Source organism: Prenolepis imparis, unplaced genomic scaffold (genome assembly GCF_030444845.1).
Source record: "Prenolepis imparis isolate NDT839.2.m4 unplaced genomic scaffold, iyPreImpa1.0 SCAF_7, whole genome shotgun sequence".
In the NCBI taxonomy this organism is placed as follows: Eukaryota; Metazoa; Arthropoda; class Insecta; order Hymenoptera; family Formicidae; genus Prenolepis; species Prenolepis imparis.
Window position 1 is genome coordinate 9,057,350 of NW_028141165.1, and position 18,091 is coordinate 9,075,440.

At 35.6% G+C, this 18,091-nt stretch overlaps 1 protein-coding gene across 3 annotated transcripts in view; it reads left to right on the plus strand.

Annotated features, from left to right (window-relative positions):
- The window catches only part of LOC145938405 (phosphatase and actin regulator 2), a 279,201-nt gene that overhangs the window by 19,968 nt on the left and 241,142 nt on the right, over positions 1-18,091 (plus strand). Inside the window, exon 1 of one of the 3 annotated variants that reach the window (XM_083041998.1) lies at positions 3,924-6,087. The exons of the other annotated variants lie outside the window; for them this stretch is intronic. Coding sequence (XP_082898124.1) covers positions 6,054-6,087 — 34 coding nt within the window. The 5' untranslated portion in view covers positions 3,924-6,053. Of the gene's footprint in view, positions 1-3,923; positions 6,088-18,091 lie in introns of those variants that run through there. 3 annotated transcript variants of the gene reach the window in all.

The following is an 18,091-nucleotide window of genomic DNA, read 5'->3' on the forward strand; positions in this document are numbered from 1 at the left end:
CATATCGCAGCGCGATAGGAAATCACAGCAGAATTTTTCCCATCATCACGGCTTTTATTTATCCGTAACGGAATATACACGAAAACGACTTTTCCCGCTAGCAGATCGGAATTGAAACGCGCAATTGGAGAGAGAGAGAGAGAGAGAGAGAGAGAACCCATGCAAATTATTAATAACTTTTTTATCGTCGCTTACGTAATTTCCCGCGGGACTCGATCCCGTACGAGAGTTGCACGAATAGAATATTGCTCGGTCCGTATGTGTGTCGGTGTTTCTCTCGTTGTGTATTCGCGCGATCGGATGTCGGAGAAGCTTCCTATCGATCGTCTCGCCCTTCTGGAGCAACGTCACCCGTCGTACAGTTTAAAGTACTCCGCCGGATGCGGAGACGGAGACCTTGCGAGAGACTTTCTGCAACAATCGCTCCATCGGATTTGCCGGAATTAACGAGAACGCTGGCCGCGCGGCGTAGCAAACGTTTCGTCGAGTTTCCCTTCGCAAAGCGCAGAGAAGTCGCTCTTTGTGCGTTTAGTTTGACATGAAACTTTACTGCTCGCGTACCTAACCGTTGTGTTCGCGGGCGAGCCATTACGAGAGAGAGATCGTCCAACTTATACTCGTTACCAAGCCGTAAAACAGTCTCGTTCCCGCTCGTTTCTGAAGCATGACGCTTATTCCTCTCGCAGGCTTAAACGGAGAAGAATAAATGCACAATCCAAGCGGATTGTCTCGAGGGATGCGATAAAAGATGGTCCATTGCTCTCTATTGAAAAGTGGGAATCGCCATCGTTAGTCTTCGGCTTAATCCTGCTTCCGGCTATGAGCTGACAATGCCGATTACTAATTATATGGTCTCTCCGTTAACTATAAGCGAAGAGAGAAAGAATCTCTTTGCACGATATAGCTGATATTTCTTATTCTTATCTCAATTTTTTTTTCTACGACGTACGACGTATTTTTCCAATAAAAAAATGATTACTTGCTGGGGAATTAGAAAATTAAGGCGTAAAGAGTAATTAAATATTTAGTTTTGTGAAAGTATATGTACAGCCTGAAACAGATTAATGTCGGTGTAATTTAATTGCTATATATAAGTCAAGAATGAAAAAGTAATTATTCTAATGCAGCGCTTTGTCACTGTCCGAAAAGGATTTCTGTTTTCAGTCGCTTCTCTGATACACGGTCGTAAATTTTGTAAACTACACAATTCCCTCATATGTGCTAGCTCATTGTGCGTTGTGATGATTATCTATAAATTTTTATCGTTTCCTATATTTTTTTGTAGAATGTCATTCATGTCACGTAAAGTTTTTCCGACAATGTGTTCTTGAAAAATTGCAATCTGCATATATTAGCAATGCATAAATAATATATAATACCTCGGTACGCGATTTCGACAAACTGCGACTTGTTATCTTAACTGAAGCACAAGTTTTAATCTTCTAGCGAATCCAATAACACACGAAAGCATCGATAATCTTCGGAATTATCGGATTAAGAACAAATTTCGGTGAAAAAGATTTAAATAATTTTATCGAAATTAGAAGGGAGGCGCTCCCTCTTTTTACATCTTTGACAAACTTCCTGTCAATAATAATTATTATATTGAGAAACTTTATGCAAAATAATTATTCCGTACTATCTATTCCAAAAAATTTTTAATTAAATTTTTTGTGGTAGATATTATGGAATAATTATTTTCATTCAGTTTTTCATTTACGTTTTTAAAAGGAAAGCTATTTTAAACGTATAAATTTGTTGTGTTTATTAAAATGTAATTAATGCAATATCGAAGTTCGATATAAATTAACTTTTCTCTCTCTCTCTCCGTCTGCCCTTGAATGATATATTTTAACATATCCATATATTTTCTAAAACTGTGAATCTATTTTAGCGATGGATTGAAAATTCTTTCAAGGTTATTTTCTCCGCCACTGAACTTGGGGAATGGCATCTCGGTACTTCGAAAATCTTTTCCAGCTCGTGAGCATAAAGAGAGAGAGAGAAAAAAAGAGAGAGAGGGATCTCTTCCTTCAATGTCCATAAAAAAAATACTCGCGTCATGAGAATCTCGATGGCGACCAAGGCGCTTGACGCTTCGTCGATCGATTATTGTTATTAAGTTTACTGCTAACTAGTGCTTTGAAGTAAACTGCGCGGCCGTGCGTCTTTGCTTCCCACAAAGAATGTCAAGGAATACTCCTATGAGCCCTTTTCCAATCATCGCGTCGCAGACAATGTACTATGCGAAACGGCGATATCAAGGGCTCCCCGTTGCATTGATAAGCGTTTATTTAAGCAAAGTGCGCGGAAACGGATAATGCATCGTCACGCACCGTGAATGAACAAACCTTCATTGAATAGTTAAGATCTCCTGACGTATTTCCGGTTGCAGAATACGCAGATTGTGTTTTCGCAGCTTTTGTTATTTTATCGAGCTACGGTGGTTGCTCACTTTTTTTTCTCTCCCGCATGTTGTTTATTGCCAGCGTGTATGTATAACAATGCTTTTGTGCTAAATACTAAAACCGGAATACAGCGTTTGTTGATTAATCTTAAATTAGGTTTTTTCGCTTTATATAAACAGCAAATTCGTTGAAGAAAGAATAATATAGCCTTTCGTAACAGCATTTATTTTATTTATTATTGCGAGCAAATTTTAATATCTCCATTATAGATATTGACAAGATTATAATAAATCTTTTTTAGTTTTACTATAAATTTGTTATAAAAATTATATAATATATACAATATAATAATATATAATATAATAATTTATAGCAAATATAAAATTTAAAATTATTTATAATTTTGTCAATATGTATAATGAAGATATTAAAATTTGCTCTCAAATAACAATTAAGTGCTTTTTCGAAATAATACATTATTTTTAATATATGTATAACAGCTTTTAGAAAAAAAAAAAAACAGTCGAAATGAATCTTTGTCCATCTATAAGTTTTATTGCGAAAAGGCACGGATCATTGATCTCGCAAAAAGAAGTGATCTTTTACACTTTACGGATACTCGATGAGAGATATAACTGTTGTTCGATAATTCCTCTGTCGGTGAGTGGGAATCACACTTCCTCTCTCAATCTTGCGCTTCGCGTAGGGTCCACGATCTTCTGTTTTCGAGACTTGGTATAAGTCCGATCACGTAGCGCGCTTTCCCGGGTTCCCTTTTGCACTGCAGGGAATTCGATCGAGTTCCCGAGTGGTTGAGCCATTCGGTAATACTCTACCCCGTGACTCCCGCGTATTGACGAAGGGGATTTGCCGAAGAAGCGAATCGCTTGATTGACGGTAGTCTTTCATAATAGAGAATATCGTGAATATTGAATAGTGAATCGTTAAAAGGATCGATATCTCGACAGAGTGAGGACATTGATTTCAATCAACGATTTCACTGCGATACCATTCGATTCGAAAGAATGAAATATAATATTAATAATCGATATTGAACCTTGTATAAATTATTAACGTGATATATAGGTACGATAACGTGAGAGATGATTATTACTAATATCGGTTAAGCTTGTCAGTCGGTTAGTCGAAAGGCCATATATTCCGATATATTCCTTGACATCGATCTTGATAATAAATATATCTACCCCTATCTGGCGAGAAATGGCCATCGACTAGATGTCCCATGACCTTCTCACTTGCCTCCACTCGGATGATGGTGGATACTGTCGCGCGGACTCTGCTATTTGCGTCATGTAACCCGACTGTAGGTGATTGCGACTGTAAATTATTCTTAGGGCAATCGCGCGGCGATGATCGGACGACATTCGTTCGAAGGAGCATCGAGGCACGACACTGTTGGTCGTCGGCGCACAATCCGATCATCCATCGGTCGGCTGATCACAGAAAGAGAGAAAGCGGCTTTCCCGTGAAGGGGATAGTTCATCGGCGAACGAGCGTCGCGCATGCCGGTGTTAGTGTGTTACCTGAAACGACGGAAGCTCAGCAAGGCGTGGTACCGTCGGCACATTTCAGTACAATGTAAACACGAAGGCCGGGACTCCAGTGCACTCGGCACCGTTGACGAGAACGGCCACGCGCGAATTACAGAGTCACCTCTCCGTCTCGCGATTATCAAAATAATCGAAAATTCCCGCGATGAAACTCTGATCCCGATCAATCGTGACTTTCGAAGTAACGTGAATCTCTCGAGCGAAATGGTTTTTACAAATCAAAACTTTTACCGCCGTTCGCCGATGTTCGAGGACTTTAAGAATTTCGCGAGTTGAAAACGTGCCCTTGAAGTTAAGACTTTGAAAGTTAGCTGAGTGTTAACGAACATGAAAAACACACAGGATTGATAACATTTTTTAATTTTGCAAATATTGCAACTCGTACACTTGAATATGTTCTTAATTAATAGATGTTCGAATATTATAAATAAGATTTAAAATTTTATTTAAAATTTAGATCGATTTTTTAAAGAATTGCTGATATAGTATTTATGAAGTGTTTGTTTAGAATTATTTATTTAATTCATACTCTTGTGGATCCACAAGTAAAATTTTCATTTTTTAATACACATTAAATTCGCTCAATTGAATCGTTTGTCAACCTGTAAATGTGACACACGTGCTGATTAGATAAGATTATCGTTTCTGTCGAGAATAATCTCGCGCGGAATATACGCGAGTCATCTAAATGATGGATTTTAGTATCGAGAAAACAGTCAATGGATCAATGTGTTTTAATTTCTTATAAACGGTACTATATTAAAGTGGTTTGTGACTGTACATTAAAATATTTGATCGTTGACAAGACGAATTATCTCAATATTTAGTAAAAATATGTGAAAGTAATTTGAATAATTAAAATTATGTGTTGAGCTTGTATGACTTTGATTTTCACGAATGAATCTACAATACGAAATTTTTATATTTGTTTAGTAGCTTGCATCAATCAGATATCGTTTAGTAAGAAATGTTATTTAGCTTGAATATAGAGAGAAAGGGAGAGAGATCTACAGTTGTAGCGTATTTATTCGTCTGGTTTAACACGCATAACGTCAATCGCGATTGCTAAAATTGAATTTGCGCGTATTCTACGCTGAGTCTTTAAATGTTATTACGCCAATACGTAATTTCGTAGCGGCCGAACTCGCGAATTGATAAAACGCGGTCGCAGACTGTTCGTAATTAAAGAAACATTCTACTGACGAGTTGCTAGCGTAAATACCCCTGCGGTCGCGCCCAGTATGTCCGTCCGGTCTGCAAAGGGTGTGTCTTTCATATGCAGGCTAGTTGTTAACCACGGACTGAGGGGACGTATTCCGTGTTGTCCCTTCGGGGGGATAAAGTTAACTTCGTGGTGCGTTTTGCCGGCAAAGCATAATGGCAGCCATGCACGATACACACGAGTGCGCCTGTCTTGTCTTCGGATGATATAAAAGGATTTAAAGCTTTCTCGCTCTGTCTCTGAAATAAATCGTGAGCTTCCATAAATATGAGAAACAAGATGGAAACGAAATTGAATATTGAAATAGTATTAAAATTAATCGAATCAGTGACGTGCCGGCGAAAAGAATTTTTTTTAGTTATTTTATAGTTTCACAGAATTGAAGAAGGAAGTTTATCTTATATATAATGTGTGTCAATGATGTAGAAACAACTTGCCAAATATCACAGTTTTTTTTATTTTTTGAGTAATTTGGAATTATCTGTGTCTTAGATAAAATATCGAAATAATAAAGATAAACAATTACAAGTGATCGAAAACGAGCATACAAGTAGATTAAATTAAATCAAAGTACTATAAATTCTGTGCCAGAAGTGCAAACTCGCTGTCTACACGTTAAAACATTGTAGAAAGACTTACGAGCTTTTACATGAACTTGTTTCTGCATATATCGCAAACTGCAAGTCATATACATAGGGAGCTTGATAACTTTGTCTCAAAAATTCTAGTGACGTTGGGGTTTTGTGAGAAAAATGGTGTGTCTGTGAAATTCTCTGTGAGATAATATATGCATATTGCGTGAGTTATTGCTTATCTGTTGTTGTTGCGCGTCTTCTACATGCATATTGCGCAATGAGCTTGTGGCGGTTCGGACCTTTCAAAGATGGTATGTTCATTTTCTATCAGATATAATATACATATAATATATATTAATAACTATTCGTCCGATTAATTATATGAAGAAAATAAATTAATATTTGCATAAAATATTTAATGCGTAATTTTATGTTATTTTAAGCATTTTTTTTTACCGATCTTCTCTTTATTTATCTGTATTTGTTTCCTTGTTTTTATTTCCGTTATAGTGCTTTGCCATTCGCGAGATAATTTACAATGATACTTTGTTGTAATAATATTTACGAACGCAAAATTGACAATTGCTATTAATAAAAGATAAGCGCATCAAGTGTATTTGATGTTAATTGAGAATAGAGAGCGCGAAATTCATTGCGCTTAATTAAACACGCATTCGAGCGTTATATACTCGGACATGCAAAAAAAAAAACGATCGTTTATATTCTACGTGACTATACCGGGATAAAAACTCTCCTATACATATATGTACCACGGCGATAAACTTTACAATTGCGATAAAATTTATTGTTGCTTGCATAGATGTGCAACAAATATTATATGTGTATATTTTCACCCAATCCTTTGCGAAAATGTTCACTCACGATGCGTGACTGCGGTTAGAAGCTTACGGACTTTCTTGAGAATGATGATGAGATATTTGCATTTATATAGTAAAGCTAAAGAACTTAAATGGTTGTGCCAGCACGTCTCTCAGTTACTAACTAAATAACAGTCATGTCTTGAAATTTTATCTTCCTTTAACAATGGATAATAAAATTATTTTCCATTTATAAAAAACTTTGATTTTCCTGTTTCAATCAAAAATATTTTTTTTATTGTGATTTATTGTCGATTTATTGTCAACTTGTACGATAGAGTACAATTTTTTTTTTAAGAGGTTAATATCTGGCAATATTTCACATATTATTTTGGACATAATAAATGATTTTTAACGTTTAAACATTTTTTATATAATAAAATTTCCACGCACACGCATTCTTTAAATACTACTTTTTATTTTATTCATCGGATGTTTATTAAAATTGCATATAATGTAATATACGCAAATCTACATAGATTTGTCTGGAAGTATTCAATTTACCGCGTTAATGGATAAATTGCATATATAGCATACATAGTTCATCTCAGCATCGCGTTTCCAAAACATTTCCGACCGGAGCACTTCATCTAAATAAAGAGCATATCTCGTACGTCGACTTGGCAACGAACGACAATGAACATTTAGGTCATCGATTGTTCTCCGAAATGCAGTATCCTTTTTCAAGAGCCTTTATGATCTTGTGAATAAATCTCGAGTAATTTTCAATGTCAATGTTTAATGTAACACGGCAGAGTCATGTTGATTATACTAATTTATTATACTTGAAAAACATATAATTAAATTCATAAAAAGAGAAAGAAATGTATCATAAGATTCCGTTTTAACATTATATTAATAGTACGAAATTTTCAGCGTCATAAAATTTCCTTTTGATAATGGCTATTGTACACGGGTAATACGACCCAATAAAATAACTCGAATTAAATCTCGAATAATCAAGTTTGTTGTAATAAGATTTTATCGTGGCAATAAAAAAAGCACTGTGATTTTATTACATTTGTTTGTTTCCGTTCAAAATAGAAAATCTTTGTCGCAATTGATTACAAGAGTGTATTATGTGAAAATATTTTTAAAAATATAATTTTAAATATAAAATATGCAAGATAGCAGCCTAAAAAAAATATATCTTATTAAAATATTTGATATTTAAAAAAATTAATATATTCAGTTTCTCTTTCGCTTATTTGCAAAATAATAATTATTAATTGACAGAACTCTATCTTATCTGACAAAACTCAAAAACAATGGGAATTTACACTGTGATGCATTGCAATAAATAATATTAACGCCGCAGTTCTCGATCGCGATGTATGAGATTGTGTTACTTTTAGATGAGGCGTTTTATTTCTTCAGATGATTCCCCGCGTTACGTCTACGACGCGTAGATGTTACAAAAAGGCTTGAGGGAAGGGTTATTCATGTTCGAGAGCGTCCCCGGGGAGTCGCTGACATCGCGATATCTCATCGTTATGTAACCGTTGTACTTAACGGAAAATCATTCCTCTCATTCTTCGCACCTTTGCAGGTTTCGAGTCTTCCACCCTCGTCACTCTGAACGATCCTACGATTTCATTGTAGAATACCTTTCGTCCTTTTAGCATCTAACTCAGCTTCGCTATCGCGAACGTGAAACGTGTGCAACAGAAAAATGCGCGCGTATAGAGTCAGATACGACCAGCGGAGTCGAGCACTCGACGAAAACCGAGACGATGTTTGTCGTTTAAAGTGCTACTCTTGAGAGTTTCTTGCGCGAGTTTAGATACGAATGCTGTGACGCACTCAACAGAGCTCAGGATGGATCTTTGCCTTCCCGGCTCTTCACTAAGCAATGATCCATGTGAGATTTCGCCCTGATGGGAATTTAAAGAATATACAGTTTCCCTCGAAAATATATCGTACTTTTTCTGCGTAACATTAACTATACATGAGATATATATAACTATATTCTCTTTATTAAAAGAATGATATAAATATAAATGATATTTAAATATTATTTATATTACGAAATTATGGATATCGCTTGTACTTTAATTTTATATTTTCAGCGAATTTTACATAATTTAATAAAATCTAAATATGAAATTCATCGAGCATACTTTCAGTAGAATAATATGAATGTAAGGCTTTCAGAAATGGAATTTACAAAAAGTTGGTTCAGGTTTTTCGACCTTTTTTTGACTGATTTAACCTCGCACAAAAATTTTTCCATAACCCTGATTTCACATAGATACTTACGTTTATCGGATGGTCGTCACCATTTATCAGAATTTTCAGTGATACTGTTTCGTCTAGAATGTCCCAGCATATATTATGAAAGCATTCCAAAGTAGACATCGCGCTATCGCTCGCATGTTACTCCATTTTCACTTTGACTACGTAACGAGCAGTCGCAAAGATACCGTACTCCCGTATCTTTTCATAGTCTTCAGCAAATCGAGGTTTGTTGCGAAAAGTAGGTAGAGATGCTAAGGAAGATAAACTATTTATTTATTTTTCCTCGCCGTCTCTCTCTTTCCTTGCCCCGCCTTTTGTATATTTCTCTATTCCTCGGTGATCGTGAAAGTTTCGTTGACACGATCGGATAAGAAGCGTTTACGGATGAAAGTTGCCGGAAGGAAGGCATGATAGGAACGGGAGCATATCGCGCCCGGAGAGCGCACGGTTATTGAATAAGGCAAGAAATACTGCAGGAACGCGACGTCGAAAAACTCGACGTGCCACCGCCAACGTTACCGCCATCATCGTCCATGGCGGGGTTGATCGGCTTTGTCTCGTTTTTTCTCGCAAGACAACTCACGCGACCCTATACTCGTCGCGCCGTTCATCGATTTTCTCGATGGCTCCGAGCACTCTCGATATAGTGGCGATAATACGTCATAAACTTGCGCGCGGAAATTGGTAAACAGACTTTGCGGAAACTGGCCAGTTGTTGTTTGCGAAAGCGACAGTTGTGAAAAAGTAATTTCGCGCGCGAAAAAAAAGGAGAGTTTCTCTCGATACCGGAGAGAGAGAGAGAGAGAGCGTGACGAAGGTGCAATAAAAATTGTCGCGAAATACGACGGTCGTGAAAAAATAATGGCGACGATGGGCATCTTTCTGCGTTTATTCAAGCTCGTATTGCGCGACTGATAAAATAGATACGTCGAAAGGGAACTCTATTTTCGCTCGTAAAATATCAATGACACGAGTTTCCGTGAAAATATCTGTGCAAATACCTGCATAATTTCGATCTTACGTTGATGCGCGATAGCGCACCCTCTTATTAAGGCAGCTCTCTTGATAAACAAGATAATTCTGCGTACAAAGTTTCACGATGTAATGCTTATGATACATTCCGAAAATTTTCTTTGCTTAGACTTAGAGTCTAATACATCCTGAAAAGGATATTCGCTATTGACAGAGAAGGGAGAGGATCATTTCGCTATAAGCTGTAATATATTGTTCGCGAAACTATTTTAATAACAGCTTCATGCGCTTTTAGCCGGAGACAGCTTTGCTACCGCATTGTCTCGTATACTTGTAAAGTTCTCCATCAGCGTTATAAAAAATTCTTGTACGTTATAAAAAATTTTATAACGTACAAGAAATGACAATATGATTAAATTTCTAACAAACGAGGATTTACTATTCAAAGAAAAAAATAGACACTATTTTTCGCTTCTCATATAAATTAGTTGAAATTCGAACCAATGAGTTTATAAAGGAGCTCGTGTGTAATTACAATTCTGCTTATTATAATAATTGTTGTAGTCATATATAATACATTGCTACATGAGTGAGAAACAAAGCAATAGCAACCTGAATATTATGTTGCGTAATTAGTGCGTGAAGATATGCTTTCGTAAGTATAATGGATGTGAGATAAATTCGGGGAGCAATGTCTCTTATGTAGAAATTGCTGAAAGTATCCGGCATATCAAAATGAGAGATTCTAGATTACCTTACATGCGCGGCTGTGACGTTTCATATCTGTTTCACTCCATTACATGCTTACAATGAAATTCGCTTTGTTCGACGAATGCAAATGCATTTCTCCTTTGGTGACACCTATGCTCTTACCGCACTTTTTCAAGCGACACAGTAAATGGGAAATAACGTTACTTCCGCTTAGTCTGACTCTTTGAGCGAATTTCTCTCGCTACTCTCGATCGATATATCCATCGAATACAATTATGATCTAATTGGATTCTCATCGCCAAATGAGATAATTCGTTTCTTTGATAATCGGGGACAAGTACTTAGTAAAAGTACAATTATATTAAGAGATTCCTCATAGCTCATCTCTCAGTGATTTAAAGTGCATCTTTGATTATAGCGCTCATTATAATGACTTATAGGCACGAAAGCATAATTGATTGTATAAGTATTATCGGGTATCGATCGTTCGCTCGTCTCTTGTCCCTATGAATGTTTATATATTGATTTCGAGGAAAAATAAATTTACCTCTCTCCTCAATTGCAATTGTGCAATCGAGATGCTACAAGAATTACAATGTATATTAATATATTATGTACAATGTTTTCATATTTTATTCTAGATTTTTATTTAAAGTATATATTCTGTGTACCTAGCTATATTCGCATTTTATTCGTATTTTTTAAAACAATTTTCACATTCTGTTGTTCAATATCTGATGGAACAAGTATTTGACGTAGCAAGCAAAATAAATTTTCTTTTGTATTACTTTATTTTTAATGTGCGACGTTCTACAAAACAGAGTACTCGAAACGAATCAACGCGCTTTGACATTTTTTGTGCCGTATTCTATTCTCATTATTGTATATGACTGGAATACTTATATACAAATACATTTTGTGAAGCACGTTTAAACGATAGAGGAACTTGTACAAAGTTAAATGATTATTCGCGGAAAAAATAACAATAGAAAATATGACAAATATTTTACATTTGAAAAAAAAATTCTTTTTATTGCGTGGAAGTAAATGATTACTTTTTGAACATTTATGATTAATTATAATTATATTTGTCATGCTTGCATTTAAAAAAGTGCTCCACTCAATTGGATTACGGAATTTTTTGAATTATCTGGCAAAGTGTAAATCCGCAAAAAAATGATAAAAGATCTTACAATTAGAAGTGAATAATTGTATCTAATTATTCTGTAGATTCATGTTTCGTGTGCAGTTGCTTTGTCTGCGGATAACTCGTTCATGCAACGGTTCTGGCAAAGACACGGCGCAATATAGAACATAGAACTAGCGTTTGATAATCACAGTAATAAACCGCGAAACGATAATGCTCTCGTGACACTCTAGCTGCGATACAACGATCAATTTTAATGAAGAATAATTTCGCGTGCGGCAAATTAGATGTCTCGCGATTCTAATCGCCTTTAATGAGCTAGTGTCGCAGAAATTTATTATGGTTATGCTAGACTTGAGAGAAAAATAGGCATAAAAAACAGGATGTTGCTCCCAAACAAATTTAGAAGGAAAAAATCAATATTCAGGAAATTATTGATAATTTAATTTAAAATCTCTTTTTGTGTATTAATAGTTTTTATTTTTGTAATTTTAATAGCCCAATTTAATATATTTTTTTCATTAAAATAAAAGTTATTTAAATTTATTCGAAACTTTATTAGTTTATAAACTTTTGATTTTTTATTTTCTCTTAAAACTTTTTAATTATCAAGAGAGAATAAGAGAGAGAAAGAACGATATCTATTAATATTCTTTTGAATATTATAAAACAACTGCGCTTTTCCTTAGCCTTTTCGATAACATCTTCGATTTAAAGAAAATGCACGACTTTTGAAATATTCTCCACAATATAAACGTTGAACCCGTTGGTTATGTCGACAGGGAAGAATGTATCTGACGGTGAGGATAATTTCTGTCACTCTACAACACGTTTTCCCTGCTCTCCGGTTTCGCATTTATTGCATAAATTTATCCCGGAAAAATGCAGAAAGCGACGAGCTGTTCGTAACGTACGTGGAATACAGTACATTTTATTCTTCCGAAAGCACATTTTCCCCATCTCGTTTGCGAAAACTGCGGTTAACCGGATGTAACTGTTGTGGAGAGCGAGGCATGCGCCATTGATTCGGTCGCGAGATGGTATTCGTGAAACGGTTTCTCCTGATCACCCATCCCCGGCGTTGGCGTGACCCTCGTAAATAATCGACGAAGAGAGGATATTATCCGCGATCGTCCATCCCAGTAAAAGTCGCTGCAGTTTTCCGCTACCGGAAACGTCTGACTATGACACTACGTTCATAATAATATTCAAAACGGAAATACGATCGCTCCCGACTAAGAAATTCGATTGCTCTATTATACTCTTCGTCGTGGCAAATATTATATTATACGTTCGTGGAATCTGTTAGGTTTTATTTGGTCTTATCTATCTAGGTTTTTGCATTCGAATCGCGATGTTATGTGAGCATGCAAATACATAGATATATATTTATGAGAATCTCGTTATATTACTACGTTTTTTGCTCGCCTTAGTTGGATTTTTTTTTCTTACTGAAAACAAGCAAACAGGCGAATGATTGTCTGTAGAGCCGAGATGTGAATATATAAAGTCCTCGAGTTGATTGAGTCTCTCAAAAATTCGAGTATCACAAATCTTTTTTTTTTTTTTTTATTAATTTTAAATTGGATGGATTTACGTTTGATTGTGACATGATTTCCACGATAGCAGCGAAGCAAATATCATGCAAAATAAATCTGAAAATGTATCACGTAACTTGTGCTCATCTCACTGACTTTGATAAGCGAATCGTTGCCTATTTCGCAATCATATGCTGATTGCGAAACTCCGCTTTTTTGGATTCGCGATCCAAAAGTTTGTGCTCTGACGCGTCACTTCTCGATTCTCTGCAAGATCTTCTTCGCAGCCGCGACTCGTTGGAAAATTTCTTCGATACAGAAAAGCAAACACGCACGCGACGCGACTCGCTCTTAAAACCCCGGGAACAACCTAAGCAAAAAAGAGAGATAGAGAGAGGAGGGAAAGAAGGAGGAGATGAATCTCATCGACCCGCGAAAAATCAATATCGCGCACGTGCCACCTTCACGTAGATCCGTCCGTCCTTTACGACGCATTCTGCAGGAAAATCTCGTTGCATTCGCCGCGGTTATTTGTAGAATTCAATGTGCATTGATGCGAAGTGCTCTCAGGAGTCCACAGCGTTTCTCCCTCGAAATTCTATCGTATATTTACGTTGCAGAAACCATCGGGACGCTGACTCTTTCCTCTTATAATTCTATCTCACATTCTTATATCTATAGCCGCTGGTAGTGTCTTTCTCAAGAGACATCTTTTTACTCGTTGCACAAAATGCAACTTAAGACCCGCAGCAAAACAATATTTTAAATGTCATTAGGTAATATGAAACGTATTCTTTTTATTGTGGTTTGTTATCTCCCTTTCATACATTAAAAACAGTTTACATATCGCGGAAAATATAAAAATCTGTAACACAAAACTCTAATTCATTATGAAAAGTGCGAAAATTTAATTTTTTATTGCCATTGTTTTAAATGAAGTCAGTTGTTAATTAGTTAATCGTGATATAAGAAAAAAAACAGAATAAGAAATTGCGCTTTAGAAAAATTTTAAATCTAATAAAAATTTTAAATCGCTCTTCGAGCGAAGCGACAATTTAGTTGAATCTCTTCTCGGGGGTCGCGGCTATTATAGTGTTAATATATGATGCGCATCATATAACGCAGCGCGTTTTGCAATTATTTCTCCTCTTGATTCGACATATTGAAGTCGATACGTAACAGCGTTCCAGTAATAACTGAGCAATTTGTCGAATAATGCGTGGCAGAACGAAGAAAACGTTCGGGAAAGATAAATCGGCAAAAAAAGGATGCGATTTTCTATTTGTACATCGAACAACTCATACAAATTAGCATCGTATTTTCCTCTCGCTTTACTGCACGGAGAAATAGCGATAAAGAAAGAAAGAAAGAGAGAAAACAAATTAATCCATTTAATCTTCATTGATCTCCGTTACGCAAATCGGATTAATAAATCCGAAATTGCATTCCACCGGTCCAGAGAATTAATGATTTTTTTACATGTGCTACATATTTTAAACATGCTTTTTATATACATACATATATATAATATTTAAGACAGTTTATTGAAGAAAAATACTTTTAATCACTCTTCTATCTGAATTCTTTATACTTTATATACATAATACGGAGTCATGATTTAGATAAGATAATGATAAAAATATTTTTGTTTACTATTATTTGAGAGAGCTTCGCGATCTTATCTTATTCAGTATATTCAGTGCGGAATCTGGTGTAGATCACCGCGAACCGCCCTGTCCTGGTTTTGTAGCAGTGTGAAGCTGCTTCGTAAACCACCTTCGTGAAACTCGTGGAATTTCCAGGTGACAAGAACGTCACCCGAAGAATTTCCTCGCGGTTGTCCTCGGGCAAGGTTCTACGTTGAGAACGGAAGAGCTGCATCGTATCGGTAAAGTCGATATCCTGGTCTTCCGCGGGATCTTTAAGGAAATTTAATCTCCTGAATCGCACAACAATTGTTACGAAAACAAACAACAAAAGCCGGGCCATTCGTCATATCGGATTATCGTTTAATTCGCCTTTTCAATTGAAAATATAGATGCGAAATCACACACAATTCGATTTTTCAAAGTATCCAAGCAAATAAATAATTTCCTTGGCAAATTTGAGACATCTGGAAATTCCATTTTTTTTTTTATTTCCAGTTCCTTTCAAATAATTATGTATTTTCTTTCCTCTTGTTTTACAATCTTTCGCGAAATAATATCTTCTGTCGCGTATAAATCAGGAAGGGATACTGAAGGGATGATTTTTGCGCGAAGTAAATGCTTGTTCGATTAAAAAATATATGCGTTGTTCCTCTCTCACATGCAGTTCACTCATTTTCTAGCATGGTTGATTCGAAGCTCAATATTTGTGGCGGATATGTTGAAAAAACGGATCCGTTCTCGTAACACGCCTCGTAAAACGAGCACGGGATAAATCAAGCGTATTATTATGGAGGGTGCTATTAATTTTACTGCATTGACGTTGTTCCACGTGCGAGTCATAAAGGGACGCCTTGCTGATACATGACCACAACTCGAGCGACGTGCGATACCCGATAACATTGGACGATAAAATGAAATATTTCTTTCCGTGAACGAAAATTGTCGATTAATATTAACGAACACAAATACGAATATATTATATTTTTTTCTATCAATTATAGATTTGACGTAAACTCAGATTTTACTCTTAACGTTCTGTGAAACGCGAAGAAAATGTTTAAAATAGATATTGCACACACACATCGTAATAAAAGTATAATTTTCTTTTTTTAAATATAACGCTTTATATGAGCATGTATGTATAAGACGGTAAATTGATAATATCTTGAAAAATTCTATGGAAAAAAATAATATTGTTCAATGCAATATGAAAGGAACGAGAAACGTATTATATATAAAACTATCGCGAAGTCAGTAGTTGTATCGAGATTCGGTGAAGCATTGATTAAGATTAATATAATTGAAAAATTGAAATCGTTCGTTGAACACACACTAGGGGAAGAAAGAATGAAACGTCGAGCTCGCTGAAGAAATAAAGAAATAAAGAAATTAATGAATCAGCACGTTTTTCGTCATTCGTGGTTGCAATTTGTAATCAAGAATGTCGGCATGATTACTCGCGATAATCTCTCGTGTACCGAGAGCGGCAGACTTGCCGTTACGAATAAAATGCAGCTGGACTGTGATAAATGCGACGCATTGCAGTCTATCAATTATTGTCACGTGCAAACATCTCGGCTGCAAAAATATACAACGATTCGTCGCTCAACCAATTGTATAGCGTAGCGACGAATGTTCTATAGACTCTATGTTCGATTATTGTTTATTGAATGCAAATTTTTATCAAATCTGCAAAGAGAGAAAGAGAAAGACTTCACATGTGACAGGGGATATAATATGTATCAATAACGGATGGAAACTTTCGCGGTCTGGAAGATTCGATAATTTCACTTTACCGCAATAATTTCCTTTTCGAAATCGTAACTATATTATAATAGAGGAAGGTAGACTAAATCTACACGGTAATAAGGAAAGCAATCTCATCTACTTCGTCTGTCGTTTCCACCTCTCCTACCATTAATTTCCCAACATTATCGCTCCGAACAACATCTTATCCAGACGGTTAGCTAACAACCTGATAGGCCTGCGACAAACTTGGTTATCCTAAATGTCTCGCGATACTTTTCGTGTTACTTTAAATTTGCATCGGTCTAAGCAATCTCTGCATGCTTTTGCTTTATTTTATCATATTTTTAATATACTATATAATATGTTAATAATCGTTTTCCATCTTATTCAATTAAATGTTTAAATTGAAAAAAAAATAAAAGAAGAAAGAATATATTATAATTATTATCATAAATATATGTATTTTCTAATGAATTGTAACAAATTATTGTTTTTAACGAGAACGTAGATATTTTTTGAACAAAATAAATAATTTTTTTTTGCCATTAACTTATTGGGTAATTATTGGGATTGTTAAGTAGTTGGCAAGCAGCCACGTGTTTTATACGCTACGTAGCACGTTTAGTTGGTGTATTCTCGGCCTTCGTTGGTAAAGCACGCTTGGTTCAGTACCTAACAGAGAGATGGGTGGCTGTCGTTTGTGCACACGCATGCTCTTTCTATCAAGTGTATATATCCTCCTTTGAGGGATTTACGCTGCGTCTTTTTCCTATGAAGACACAGTTCACTCTTCAAAGGTAGAGAAAAGAAGTGACATCCTCCACCTCGATGCAAGTAATTCATCTTGCAAAGAAACTTAAGTATGTCAACATTTTTTTAGATATTTTGATTAATAGTTGCAATGGCTCTTACGTAATTCCATGACGCAGGAACATTTTTAAAAAGGAATAGTTTTAATACTGATATGAAATTTATATTGTAATCTAAATATATCTTTGCTTATATTGCTTAATCAACATATTGTGCTCAACTTAAATTTTACATATTAATTTTTAAGAAAAAGATTTACTATTTGCACCTTTTGTGGAATTGAAATCGACATAGTGATTTCTAACAATCTCATACATAATTTCGCAAATTTTATAAAGCGTAAATGTTTAACTTAAGCGATTTTAATATTTAATCGCTAAAATTTATTTATTTGTTTTAATATCGCCGAAAAATAATTACACTGCGGCAAAATCTGCAGTAATTAATTACAACCCACGAGTTTTGCGTGTTGTGCAAGCGGTAAATTGCATCGTCCAAAGTGGCTATTCTCCGCGCGCGATTTCGGGAAAGGACTCCTCTCGCTTACGAATGATATTTTCGTCTGGCGTATAATTCGCGCAACTGCTCGTGTCTCTCGTAAGTAGCTGCATTTAGTATGGGAG